At 46.3% G+C, this 14,363-nt stretch overlaps 1 protein-coding gene across 2 annotated transcripts; it reads right to left on the bottom strand.

Moving 5' to 3' along the window:
- Window positions 1–1,670: 1,670 nt before the first annotated feature.
- LOC149366249 (U2 small nuclear ribonucleoprotein A'-like) lies at window positions 1,671–14,142 on the bottom strand. Of its 2 annotated transcripts, XM_089549822.1 has the most exons (7): window positions 13,956–14,142; window positions 13,819–13,859; window positions 11,351–11,457; window positions 9,562–9,687; window positions 7,894–7,996; window positions 6,186–6,504; window positions 1,671–2,089 (listed from the first exon to the last, which is right to left on the bottom strand). In XM_089549822.1, exons 1-7 carry the CDS (start codon window positions 14,035–14,037, stop codon window positions 2,052–2,054), a joined length of 816 nt encoding a protein of 271 aa, XP_089405948.1. In that variant the 5' UTR covers window positions 14,038–14,142; the 3' UTR covers window positions 1,671–2,051. The 2 variants fall into 2 exon arrangements, with proteins under 2 accessions (XP_089405948.1, XP_089405942.1); XM_089549816.1 differs by lacking the exon at window positions 1,671–2,089 and having other exon boundaries at window positions 2,844–6,504.
- Window positions 14,143–14,363: the final 221 nt, after the last annotated feature.

Below are 14,363 nucleotides of genomic sequence, written 5' to 3'. Positions count from 1 at the left end.
CGTCTGCTCGGTTTTCTTGCCCAAAATGGTTTCCGCATCCTATTATGGCAAACCTTCGTTCTAGTGCATTTGTAAAACACTGGCATTAAAAGCAGCGCCAGGTCTCACAATATGTGGTGCAAAGCCGCAAGTCGCAGCCCGAATCATGGCTAGTTTAATCGCTTGAATGCGTTGAATGAAAAAAAATGGAAATCTGGTTTTTGAGGAAAGGAAATGGAGCAGTATCTGTCTCACATGCCTCGGTGGACACCCGAACCGCGCTGGAAGGGAAGGTTTTTTTTTTTTTTTGGTTTGATTTTATTGGAGTTTAACGCCCCAAAGCGACTACTGCTATGAGGGACGCCGTAGTGAAGGGCTCCGGAAATTTCGACCACCTGGGGTTCTTTACCGTGCACTGACATCGCACAGTACACGGGCCTCTGGAATTTCGTCTTCATCGAAATTCAGCCGCCGCGGCCGGGATCGAGCCCGCGTCTTTCGAGCCACCGCGGCGGGTTGTAAGGAAAGGGATAAAGAAGGGAGTGAAAGAAGGAAGGAAGAAGGAGGTGCCGTAGTGGAGAGCTTCGGAATACTTTCGACCACCAGGGGATCTTTAACGTGCAGCGACATCGCACAGCACACGGGCGCCTTTTGCATTTCATGCAGTATTATGTGAACGGGCATACGCACGCACGGATTGCCGCGAAAGGAAAAAGAAAACTACTGTCTTCTGGTAAATTGGTTTTTGAACATCTCGGTGGACACCTGAACCGCGCTGTAAGGGAAGGGAGTAACATAGGAGTGACATAAGAGAGAGGGTAATTTCGACCACCTGGGGATCTTTCACATCCCACATTAAAGATTATGATTTATGTACTGAAAATAAAATCGATTTGCCACGCTGAAAGTCATATAAAATGGTAACTAGCATTCTGTGAAAACATTGCTTACTGAGCCAAAAGAAACATCTCCAAAAATTATCAATGCAAAAAATTTTAAGCAGCAATAACTGGCCAACTTTTCTTCAGCACCTCATTATTTCTGCATACATGAGACTGTTAAAATATAGGCCTCATTTTCAGTAAACATAGTCATGATCATAAGCACTTCGGCTCCCTTCAGAAATATATAGAATCAGACTGTCTAGTTCAACCCTTTTAGCTTACCTTGAACTGTTCCCCTTGAACTAGAGATTACTTGAACAGATAGACTCCCTGGTGTTTTCAATTGAAGAGACTTGCAGCTCCTGATAATGAACACAGTAGTCAAATGGCTGTGGGAGTTTCGACCACCTGGGGATCTTCCAGTGCACGCATCCCTTACAGCTTGAGTTGCTTTGCGACGTTAAACCCCGATAAACCTAAACCTATCAAACAGAAACAGGTACCAAAAGCTGACCATACTTCCGAAAAATTTAGCTCGATGCAAAAACACCACAAAAAGCGACAAGAATTAAAACGATGCTCTATTTACTAAAAAAAACTCTAGTCCACAGGGCACACCATAGTTGAAGGGTCCGAAACAATCCCCAAAGGTTCTTTACTCTGCACCAAAGCGCCTCTGTACACGGGTGCCTCCATCTCAATGCAGCTGCTGTTGTGGCCAGACATCAAACCCGCAACTTCGGGCACCACAGCTGAATACCCCAACCAAAGCAGCAGATTCCACAGACAAGACACTGACAGCCAACGTAAACAAAAATGGCTTCGTAACTTTTATTAACCTCCACGACTTATCTCTTCTCATGCTGCACTGCAGCTGGCCATACAAAACCAAATGTGCCGTATCTGTTCTTGACAGCACTTTTAAGGTTAAGGAATCAAGCTGTCCATGCAAGCACATAAAAAAACAGCAGCCACCACCTCATACGAGACAAGGCTGCGTACGTCACCTTGGCCAGCTGACAGCATGAGAGAGACTGAAAGAAAAAAAAAGATAAAAATAAACGAGGAGTGAAATGTGGCTTGATGAAGCGCGCTGAGAAACACATTGTCTCAGAAACACATTGTCTTGGCAGAAAAAGAAAAAAAAAAACTTGTGGGGAGGGGGGGGTGACTGTGGGACTCCTCTGCTCACTGGCCGTTCACTTCCTCCATCTCGGCATCCTCCGCTGAAAAAAAGATCCAAGAAACATTTACTGCGAGTTTCAATGGCTGGTGATGAGCTTCCTTCCCATAATCCCACATTAAATAGACAAGGTTTCTAGCACAAGACAGATGGTGCCTGTCTCTACTGGAGAGTCCACCGTTAGTTTCCGTTAGTTGCCATTTTACATTTTGTCCTCAAACATCGGAAAGAATCGCAGAAGATATAGGAAGGGAAGTCATATACAGGGTGTTTCACGTAACTTGAACCAAGGATTTAAAACAAGCGTCAAACTGCAGCCCGCTGAAACTCACAATACATTTTGCCCTCATGAGGCGCTCCTCAGAATATTTCTTTTATTGCGTTTAATTAGTTAATTAACTATGATGAATTATGCAAATTTTCAAATATTCATTTTAGGGCCAAGAGCATTACGTTAGGTTGTAGAGCAGGTTTATAAACAACCGATCTAGTTTATTGTAGCATCGTATCTCCTCCGATCTAGTTTATTGTAGCATCGTATCTCCTACGGGGTCCTCTTTCCGGCATCTAAAGAAAGCCCGCGAAATATGATGCCAGAAAAAAGGACCCCGTAGGAGAAACGATGCTACAATAAACTGGATCGGTTGTTTATAAACCTGCTCTACAACCTAACGTAACTGTCTTGGCACTAAAATGATAATTTGAAAATTTGCATAATTCATCTTAGTTAATTAACTAATTAAGTGCAATAAACAAAATATTCTGAGGAGCGTCGCATGATAGCAAACAATGTATCATTGGTTTCAGTGGGCTGCGGTTTACCGCATTTTTTAAATCCTTGGTTCAAGTTACGTGAAACACCCTGTATATAAACAAGCCATCTACAGATTCAAAGACAGACATTTCTTAATTCTATTTGTCCAACTGAAAATATCACGAAAGAATATTCCTCATAAAACTTTGGACAGATCTAGAACCAGTAGAGCCTTGCAGACACTGTGGGCATTTTTCTAACAGACTGCTTCCTGTGCTGAAGAAAAAAATTTTAAGTAGGTGAAGTTAAGATGAAGCTATGGCTATCTAACTCGAGAGACTTAAAACTAACAAAGCGAACTGTGGTATAGAAAGGACGCATTCCCTGCCTTGAATGCTCCAAGAACAGGCGCTTTAGACCTACCGCAGTAAGCTGACATTCAATACAGGGGCAAGGTCCCACAGAAAGTTTTATATCTTTTAAGTCAAGTTTTCATCAAATTTAAAAGTGCACGTTTACCAAGAATTTTGCACTGTATGAAGTCCCACGCTTAAAGGTATTACTCATAAATGAAAATTCTGATACTTTCTCGAAATTTTTTGTGTCAAGATGGCGTAGAAAATGTTTCAAACGAAACACTGAGCATTACACTAAAAAAAGGCAGCCACCGTCTGGAAGACGAAGTAACAAGCGTTAGCTGTTTGGTTTACTAGAGTTGATACGAATGAGATGCGAGATGTGCTGTTTTCTAGGTGCTGCCCCAGATGGCGCTGTGATCTCAGGGTGGTAGCAGACCCCACGAAATCTCGAAACGCGCTCTTAAATGCGGGAAATATAAAGGATAACCGCACTAGTTCTCTCAGTTCATGGGCTATAGAACTTGCAGCTGCGTGCCTCAATTCTGAATGTTGGCTGCCAACTGAACCCTCTCTCTTGTTGCACTGGGAGCTTCGAGGCTAAACTTCGCAGCAACCTGAGCACCATTCTATGCAAGGTGAGCTCTACTTACCCAAGTGACAGGATTTTAAAGTTTCCTCTTAATCGGGTGAGTATGCGCATCTCTCCACACAACCTATATTTCACCCCAGAACACTCCATGACCTACCAACAGATTAGAGAACCCAAGCAACAAAACGCAGACAAGTTAAAATAAGTGGTGACATCTGAAAGTACGCAAATACTACCAAGATACGAACGGATGACAGTTCACCTCTTTGCCACAAGACAGCTCTGCTCAAAAAAAACGGGTTTCGAAACATACAATTTTTTTCAACCATATCTGAAAAAAATGAAGATGAAAAGAACAAACGATGCAGATAATGCAAGCACATGCTGCCAGCTATTAACAGGAGTGTAGAGGCATTAGCGAATATTGTAACATCCCTGCAGGCCTGCATGAACCAAGCGAAACTACAAACTAGCTTCAACTTTCGCTTTATCCACTGCTTTCATTTCTGGAAGTCACTGCACCTCTCGACCATGAAAAAAAGGTCCCCGCGTGCCCTTCTTTTTCCTTCTTTGCATTGAGTACGACTGCCAACGACCTATTATCGTTTTAGGACCAGAATGGACTTGACAACTTCACCCTGTCCTCTTGTTGCGGAGGCCTAACCTCAGAGATCATAAATGAGGAATAAACCTCTCGTGGCCTACCCCTCCGCTGCACCTGCTTCTGGCCTGGTGGGCAAAACAGACTTCGACTGATTCTCAGTTTCGCTTTAATGCCACACATCGCCTGTTCAATGCTGCTATTGAGAATCTTCCCCAGTGTAACTTTTGGTGGTCTCAGTAGAAGGCGTAATTCAGGCAGCACACAAAAAAATCTGCTCTGGCTTCGTCTTTGCAGCTCAAAACTTCGCCGACACCAGCCTCAAGCTTTTTACACGCGACTAACCAGCACCTGTAAGCAGTGCTAGAAGTGCTTCAGTCCCCACAGCTCGCATTCCGATGGTAGTCAGTGATTATGTGCTCAATGCATGTAGAGACCTGCCTCTACCACTACATTACGGCAGAGTGGTTTACGAAGTCACACTGTTCAAAGAGTGTACGGGTGATGTCACCACACCAAGAGAAGCTGGTTGGGTGGAGGGTTGGCATACTCATCAGCCTGCGACAGTTGGACTGCAACAGTCCGAGGGCTGCAACAGTCCGAGGGCTGCAACAGTCGGAGGACATACCAATAAGATCGGTGTCGGCAAAGAAGCTCTGCATCCCGATGTGTAGCAAGGAATTTCAGGCCTGCAGCGCTCTCTTTGCTACATTTGCAACCAATCTTATACCTAAACACCTTCCAACAGTGTCAGCCCACAGCGAATCACTGGAACGTCTGAGCATGTCTAGTGCTCTTGACGAGACCTCTCTCTCTTATCGGGTATCATCCGTATCGAGGGGTCGAGAGCATACAGTTGGCACTGGAAGCTGCCTCATCCCACAGGCCTGGTAATAACTAAATCATCATACAAAAAGAAAAAAGAACAGCTAACAGAACCAGGTAAACACACAAAAAAAAGGCAAAACAAGAAAGAAGGCAACAAGGAAGGATGTAAGAGAGGCGGGAATGACGGAAAGTGAAAGATTAAAGGAAAAGATGAAAGGAGAGAGTCCCAAAGGCTCAGAGCCCTACTCTGAAAACGAAGTGGAAAGACTGCCGCTCCAAACTGACACCCCGCCTGACAACTTGCTCCACCCACTTGTTGCAAACGAATCTCCAGCTCAGAAATGCATTCTTTTCCCGCTCCACGCCATTATCGCGGCACACACGATTGGTGTGACAAGCCGGCACACGACAGTGGGTCGTCGGCGATGGAAAGGTTCTTCACTGGATGCTGGATACGAAGGGCCACATGCGAGCTATCATAAGAGCACGAGAAAGCAACTGTTCAAAATAGTGAGGAGAAAAGGGGGAGGAATAAAAGGTAGGCACAGCTGGAGGAAGTAAAGATGTTCCATTTGGTCTATCAGGTTCCTGGGTGCAAAGGGGACTCTGTGCACTGCACTGCGAAGCCCAACCACAGGCTTCGCTTAGCCACCAGCAGAACCACAGATCATTTGCAGTGTTTGAACATGCTAGCACTTTGCCCAAAATGAAATGTGGGCACTGTGGCTAAACTCGAACCCCCGAACCTGTGCTCAGCAGCCAAGCACCACACCAACTAGGGCACTGCTCGGACAGGAGTAGGGCTGGGTGTGCATGCACTGCAAAACATCCTAAAAGGCTGCAGTGGAAGTAAACACAAAGTTAACGCGCAGCTTACGGCACCTATACGTACACTTCAAGGACAGCAAGGATAGGGAGGAGGAGAGAGGAAGGAGAGAGAGAGAAGAAAGGAGTGAAGTAAAGGAATGAAGGAGGGGGGTGCGTTGCCCCCGTGCCGGAAACACCCACTTCCTGGCGGCCTCGTGCTTGAGGACGAGGCCTTGCCCCCAGAGGGCAGCAGCGGTGCGCCCGACTGCAGGGCCGAGCTGAGGTGCTCCACTTGGTCGAGGGTGGTGGCGCGCGACATGGCCTGCTTGAGGGCCTCCAGCTGGTTGTTGCGGCTGCCTCCCGCGGGGGAGGAGGAGGGGGCGGGGCCAGCGCCAGGGGGCGGGGGCTGCTGGGAGGCGGAGCCACGGGAAGAAGGCCCGCCCCCGCTCACTGTGCCCACTTCCTTTTCGAGCTGCTTGCCCTTTTTGCCCTTGAACAGCTGCTGGGCATCCAGGCGCTCCTGCGGCCAACCACCACAGGTAAAGACAAGCTGCGCACCAACGCAAGACTGAAAAAGGCCCTGAACAGTAGCAACAGTTGCACGTGGTGAAGGGAAGGTGACCAAGGGCTTTTGGCTTTAGTTTGAAACGTTTCGTACCGTTTTTCCTCCCGTCTGACAGTGACATCAATCGTGACGAAAGCAACAAGATGTGGGGGAGCAAACGACCAATCCTGGGCAGGGCTGGTCTGGACACGGTGCTGCCATTAGCCACCCTACTACCTTAAGGACCAGCGGTTATCTGGCGAAGGCAAGATAACCGCTGGTCCTTAAGGGTAACGGAGTGGATTCCAAGAGAAAGCAAACGTAGCAGGGGACGGCAGAAAGTTAGGTGGGCGGATGAGATTAAGAAGTTTGCGGGGATACAGTGGCGGCAACTAGCAAAGGACAGGGTTAATTGGAGAGACAGGGGAGAGGCCTTTGCCCTGCAGTGGGTGTAGTCAGGCTGATGATGATGATGATGATAACCTCCACATCCAGTCCCACTGCGTCCCAGAGGCCATTCTCCACCTCATTCACAGCCCAACCGCCCGCACCATTTCTTTCCCAAGACAGAAGGAGTGCCGAAAAACTTTTCCAGGTGCGTCAAATTTGCCAGAGCAGCATGGGTGCGAGGAGCGTTTACGCCAGTAAGCGGCACCCCGGGCACGTTTCTACCACACCCATCACAACTTCGTTCCGTACATGTCACCAGGAGAAGCACCTGATGGGACTGAGCGAAAGGAAACTAAAACGAAACATTACAAAAAATACAGCCCAAGGGCCAGTTTAACACAATAATTCAGTTCCACCAAGGTATTTCCTGTTCTCTGTCACTGCCCAATATGACACTACATTGCCACTACTGCTCGGCTTCAGCCGGTAATGAAGATCGAGCGCAAGGTGAAGTGTCTCTGATCGATGACGTAGGGTGGGGAAAAAAAAAAAAGGTAAGACTGTGCAAGTATTCAAACGTTTTCAAAAGAAAAGCGAATAATGCACTATTCAATTCTGGCTTTTAAGTCAATAGCAATATTTGGAAACCAGGAATATAGTTTCAGAATTAAGGAAGATAAGTGACCGGAAGCAATCGATGGTCTCATGCAATCTCCGGCATTTCCGCACATGGTGCGGCACACTGCCAACGAGCACATAATCATCATCATCATCAGCTTGACTACACTCACTGCAGGGCAAAGGCCATACGAGCACACGTGATGGGACAACGCCCAGAGGCTGAACTACAGAACGCTCTCAATCTGAAGACAGTTTCAAAACAAGACTCAAAGCCCTGCTCCTATTGGTTGGCTGACCATGATCAGGGCATGGTCAGAGCCCCCCATGCTCCCCGGAGGAAGACAGCAAACCTGCCTTTTGCTTGATGCGCCGGAAGTCAATCACCCGTAACTGCGGGATCCGATGGATGAGGTAGGAGCGGTAGTGGCGCTTCACCGTCACGGGGTTCTTCATCAGACTACAACAAAGAGAAGACAGACGGCGGAAAGTGTGAGAACTAGCTTCTCACAGCCACAGCAATTACGGCAGTTGAATCACTCACTTTCATCTGGCAATTACTTAATGCCAGTGCAGCCTAGCCAGACTCGGTAGACTCACCCCGTACCTAACGTAATACATTAGTGCCAATGGACGACCAACACTGCTGCATACTGTGTGTGCACTGGTCATCTGTGAATCAAGTGTTTCCCTTTATGATGCACCGTACTGTACAGAAAAAAGCTTCTACACAGCAGCTTACAAGGAGCTGGTCACGTAGCACCAGATCAGTAGAATAGAGGTAGCATTATATAATCTCCGCGCTAAACTTCGTGCCAAATGCATGAAACGGCAAAAATGGCATAAGTTATTCACTGGAGGAACAGTCCCTATGATGGCACAAGTTGCCTCAGGTTTATCACATGATATGCACAGTGATGACAGGAAACTGACAAAAAGCCACTCACCAAGCCAGCTGTAAAGATGTCACATCAGAGGTCTTCGAGGATTTGAGGACACGCGACTGTCAACAGCCTCGGTAGGGAAGGGGGGGGGGGGGGGGGGGGATCACGTGACACTGTAGTGGGCCCTGATTTGCCAGGCACTTAAATGAAACTGACTGGGCGAATAACCCTACGATCAATTATCAAGGCTCTGCAGTGTCGCACTGAGTACTTATCTGATGATGCTTATCTGATAAGCACCCAGAAAAGATTAGAAAAGGCAGCAGCAAAAAATACGACAGACTCTTCAACTCGTTTTCCGTTCAATGTCAAGTTCAGCTTCTACATCTTCCCCAGCAGATCGGATAATTGGCCCAATATTGGAAATGTACAGTCGGGGACAAAAGTCTCCAGACCACGTGTTCCTCTAGAAAGCCGATAGCTCTGCAATTAGTCGGCAGCTGGAGATCACACTTGTAGAGGTAAAAGTTAAATTTTTGTTGTTTCATCTCCACAAGTGCGGTCTCCAGCCGCTGTCTGATAGTAGAGCTATAAGCTTCGTTTGAGGAACACATGGTCCGGAGACTTTTGTCCCTGACTGTACTGGCAAATGTTGGCCCAATATTGACCAAATGTTTAGGGGAAACCCCCAAGGTGGAGTGTTGACCTAAACATTTGGTCAACACTGTTCCCACTTCGAGTTATTGATCAATTTGCTCTCGCCCTACCATAAGCTTGCCGTCCTGGTTAGCTCAATTGGTAGAGCGACTGCTCCGGTGAAGCGGTGGTCCTGGGTTCGAACCCCAGACCAGGACGAATTTTTCTTTAACTACGAAGTTTCCGAGAAAGCTGTATAGCTTTCCTTTGTAGCCGTATGGCTGCGCTTGGGTGGACGTCAATGAGTAATTACTCCCTTATTGGCCCAATATTGGAAGTGATACCAGAAATTTCCCATATTGGGCCAATTAACTGTGCTGCTTGGGTTTCCATTCCCATTACACACATAACCAGCCGAAACCAAACGCAAAATGGTTACTCAGGGGATTAGCCCTTCCATGTAATTGAAGTGCGACTCTCTTTTTGTGAAAGAGCGGGTGCTCACCTGAGATAGGTGAGGGTCTTGATGCTGGCTAGCGGGTCCAGGTCGCCCAGGTTCTGGATCTGGTTGTTGGTGAGCACCAGGGTCTCCAGAGCGGGCAGGTGCTCTTGCAGGTTGTCCCCAATGCGGCTGTGAGTGAGTGGAATGCGTTATGGACAGCAAATCAACTGAAAGGTGGTTACTTGTGTGCAAAGACGACCCTTACTCAGCGCGGTAGAAAGGCAGCACTGCACTGAAAGCATTAATTAAGGGGGGACACTACCCTTAAAAGTGAACTTTGAACCGCTTGCTTGATTTCATTGAAACTTGCGAATATCACTGCTGGGACCACCTCTGCCAAATTTTACTAATCAGCGGGGGGGCTTGTCTTGAACACTGCAGTGCTTAAAATAAAATGGGATGATTTTCAATCATGTGAGCCTATATTTCTCATCTCCTGTTTCTTCAGTGAACTGTCAGCTTAGAAAGACTATCATTCCAATATTACTTGATAATATTGGTATTTTAGCAGGTTTTCTGCAGCGAAATTTTGTGAGCAACACAACTGTGCACTCAGTTTGTCTATTTTCTCCCTCTTTTCACAATAAAAAATGACAAAAGATTGATGCAAAAGGAAAATCCAATGTCATTCTTTATATGGTATCATCCTTTCAAAATACAGGAGAATTAAGTAAAATAATTCCACAGTTGTGTGCTCTGGACATTCCCAATGCCACATAACACAAAAAATTGGAAAAATTACCCTTACTTTTCAAACAATACTTTTCCTAAGCAAGCATAGTCATCCTTGGCATAAAGGTTGCATAACCTGCTTCATACTGATTCTAGAAGAACTAAATTTAGCAGAGGTGGTCCCACCAGCAATATACACTAGCCCCACAAGTTTCAATGAAATCAAGCAACCGGTTCAAAAGTTCACTGTTTAGGGTAGTGTACCCCCTTAAAGGTGCACTGAAGAGGATTCTGAACTTGTCTTTTTGCCGCGGGAACTCGATCTACACGTTCCTAGCATTCTTAGAAACTGCAACTTATTGCCCTGTATGGCCGATTTCCCTAATTAAATCGAATTAACGTCCGGCTCCCGCCCTTTTTTTTTTAATTCTGCCTCGTACGGTGGGCGGAGTCAACCAACGCGTGAAGTTCCTTTCAGCCAGCTCCGTGGAGGCTTTGCTTTCACTTTATTTTGTTTTTTAGGTTTCCATGAACAAATAGTTTCATTCGCAGATAATATAGCCGCAAAATAAGCCCGCAGAAATAAAGATACGTGCGGACTATTTGCTACTACGGACTACTACGTATTGCTCCGCCGATGGCAGAGCGGCAAGCCGCCACGGGACTGGGTGAAAGGCACTCCATGCGTTGGTCGACTCCGCCCACCGTACGAGGCAGAATTAAAAAAAAAAAGCGGGAGCCGGCCGTTAATTCGATTTAATTTGGGAAATCGGCCATATAGGGCAATAAGGCGCAGTTTCTAAGAATGCTAGGAACGTGTAGATCGAGTTCCCGCGGCAAAAAGACAAGTTCAGATTCCTCTTCAGTGCACCTTTAATACTGTCTCCCGAGCTTTGTCCATATGATGGAGCAGCATATCTCATTTGGAGCAGAACAGATCTGTTGGAGCAGGAGTGGAAGCACTATGTACGGACTGAACACCAAGCGTGGACTGTTCCTGAGAGGTTACAACCATCCCTAGCGCTCTCTTACTAGTCGGGACTATCTGCCCACTATTGTCAATGCTACTCTGAAAACAGTTCTGTTCACTGTGTAGTTGGCTACGCACAAACTCACTCACCACACGCGGTTGTTGTTGAGCAACAGACACTTGAGCCGCCTGAGAAGGGGAAACCCATCGAGCTTCCGGATGTCATTGTCGGAGAGGTCGATGGAGTCAAACTGGTCCTGCGTGTGTCACGTCAAGTTAGCACACTTCGAGTGGGGGGGGGGGGGGGGGGGGGGGGGGGGGGCACTCATAAACGTACTGCACACAACTATGGTTTCCCACAAAAGTTGCAGGCCACACTCTCATGTGTTTGGGAAACAAATGTACAAAAACCGTGCAGCAAACACTGCAGCGGAGTGCAGTGGCTGTCGACTCCTTCCAATGGCAACTGAACGGCTGCCTATCCGACGTTTACTGTTTTGATTCCATGTTGGTGTCAACAGATGTGTGTACAGAGGAAAGAACTAGAGGTGAGCATGATGGCAGATGGAGAACCTCCCTCAATGGTGCTCACAAAGCTATTTCTCTCCTCAACAACTGAATCAGGACCAACATGTTACCGCCTCAACCCTTTATTTTCAGCAGACTTTGTTAAATACAAACCTACTAGTTTTTATTTTTGTGCAGTGAGCAAGATACCCCATAAACATGGTCATGGGTGAGATTGACTTTTCACTGTGCTGTCATGAATAGTCTTGCTTGATGTCATGCTCCCTCCCAATTTTTCTTCCACCGTGAATACGTAGATGAATATAATTGAACGATACAGGAAGATAAGACATCAAGGGCATAATTACAAAACAATCGCAACCTCAAAGCAGTCACAAAATGGTCACAAAGTCATGCTCCTGTTGGTCGACACACATGCTGGTCCGTGCCAACAATCTGAGCGGAGCTTTGGGACTGTTGTGACATTGTGATTGCTCCGTAAAATGGCCCCAGTTCACCCCTGCAGAGTCAAGTGATTGCATCCAAATCTCGACAACCACTATAGTGTGTTTGCCGAGAGATGCTAAGGCACCTAAGCAGCTCAACTTGTTTGCGATCTCAAAACTGTTAACACCACAATAACACTTTCAATGTGTGGTCTTAACTGCCATCATTTTACGACGCTCTAATGCCAGGGTGCTTACTTGGGCGAGCTGGTTTTCCACGATGAATAGCTGATAACGCAAAGAGAAAAAAACACAGAGAAGGCCTTCAGTTAAGGCCGGAACACACAGCAGTGTTTCCTTGGCAACGACGGCCACTGTGTTGTCTCTAGCATCTATGCTTTGTCTGTTTATTTATAACGGTTTAACATCCCAAAGCGACTCAGGCTATTAGGGACGCCGTAGTGAAGGGTAGCATCTATGCTGATCGGCTCACTGTCTGGCTTCTCACGGCTCATTGAAACTATAAGTACTGAAACGCCAGCCCAACACCAAAGACACACTGCTCTGCGTTTCAGTCTTCACATACACCTGAAACATGCAGTTTGTGTCACCCTTACATCATGCGTTCGAGAGGTGTGCACCAGACAAAAAATAAAACTAGACAGGAGACCGTGATTTTCGGGAGAATTGCTCGTGCCCAACTTGCCTGCACGTCTATGTGGCTTTCAAGAACCTAGCTGCTTTGGCAGGCATTGCTTTATTAATATGGGAGCATTAGAAGGCTCATAAACGCAAACTCAGCGCCGCACAAAAAAGTGGCAGCGCTACAAAGCTCGCGATTAGTCGAAACATGTGACGTCATCAAAGGCGGGAAAATACAAAATGTTAACCAGTAATAGTCAGTAATAATACTCACACTACATCAACTACAAAGAAATTGAATGGAATTGGAATATAACTGGGATAAAACAGCAAATGTTTTCGCATTACTTGCAAGCTAGTTCCTTAAGTGCCCCTGGTAATTTTTGCAGGGCAGTACGCTGTTGAGCGTTCGACACTAAAGTGACGCAGACTGCACTTGATAACATAGTCATGACTGTGGGAATTATATATATATAGATACACAGACACGACGGATACAATAACATGTGTTAGTTACCTGTAGAGCAATACAAGAAGCGCAGCTCTTTTTCGAGCAGTAAAACAGGCCCATGCGTTTGTCGCCTGCCTGCGTCGCCTATCTTTGGATCTATTATAATCATCCCAGTCCATTTATTCCACCTTTGGGTTAAAATTGTGCACTTGTCATTCTGGAAAGTATGTGCACAGCGTACAGTGCGTAGCAAGGTGACCGTCGGAACATTCTTCCACTTTCTGTAACACCGAATAGCGTTCTTTTACACGAAGGAGCGAATACGCGTTCCACAGGAGTGTTCTTAAAACCGGAGTTTGTTGTGAGCGCGGTTCAAAACCACAGGCGCGCCGACCAGTCGACACCAGTTTAAACTCTACACTGAAGTATGCGCATGCTAAAGCTAATGAAAAACAGGAAAAAACAAAGATACGACTACTTCCATAAGTTCGAGAACCAAACACATGTTAGCGGCAGAGTTTAGAATGCGCAAAGTTCGACTCGACCACAACAGGAGACTTCTATGAGCTCACCAGTGTCGCTCCCAGGTTCTCAATGACGGGAATCTTGTAACCTGCACCAAAAACAAAGAAGTTTTCAAAGAAATAGTAGGAGCATTAAATGGGAGAAAGTGACGTTTGAGAAACTGACGGAGGGGACATGTTCCTACCTCTCAAGTCTAGCTCTCTGTCACGAACTGGATTTATGGACTGCGCGGCCATTTGTATGAGGTCTTGTGATAGCTTCACCATAGTGAAGTATTTTTATGATATGGTAAACAAAAATACGACGTCTAACACCCACAGCACACAAAATACCGAACAACGTGCACGGAGAAAACAGACGCCGGTGCGACGTTGCTTGGATACTGGATTGGATTGCAAACGGAGCGATGTCGAATGCAGCTGCTACGGTAGATTCTTAAACTGCTTAGTACTATGTATTCAAAGTGCTTAATTTTTCAACTTAATATTTAACAATACCTCCTTAATTGGTTGCATAATACTGTATGACCTTTAGCACTTTTTAATGCTTTAAAGTTGTGAAGTGACATTAAACAAAGACGAAAGCCATTTCT

The sequence above is a fragment of the Amblyomma mixtum genome, chromosome 1 (genome assembly GCF_055824585.1).
Source record: "Amblyomma mixtum isolate Tamu chromosome 1, ASM5582458v1, whole genome shotgun sequence".
Lineage (NCBI taxonomy): Eukaryota > Metazoa > Arthropoda > Arachnida > Ixodida > Ixodidae > Amblyomma > Amblyomma mixtum.
This window is presented reverse-complemented; position numbering and strand designations above follow the sequence as displayed.

Excerpts from the sequence above, each read along its gene's own strand:
- LOC149366249 (XM_089549816.1), bottom strand. The coding sequence starts at position 14,037 with ATGGTGAAGCTATCACAAGACCTCATACAAATGGCCGCGCAGTCCATA. Across the intron at positions 13,860-13,955 it reads CAGAGAGCTAGACTTGAGAG|GTTACAAGATTCCCGTCATT; the intron begins GTAGGAACATGT and ends TTTTTGGTGCAG. Across the intron at positions 9,688-11,350 it reads CTCAACAACAACCGCGTGTG|CCGCATTGGGGACAACCTGC; the intron begins GTGAGTGAGTTT and ends ACTCACTCACAG.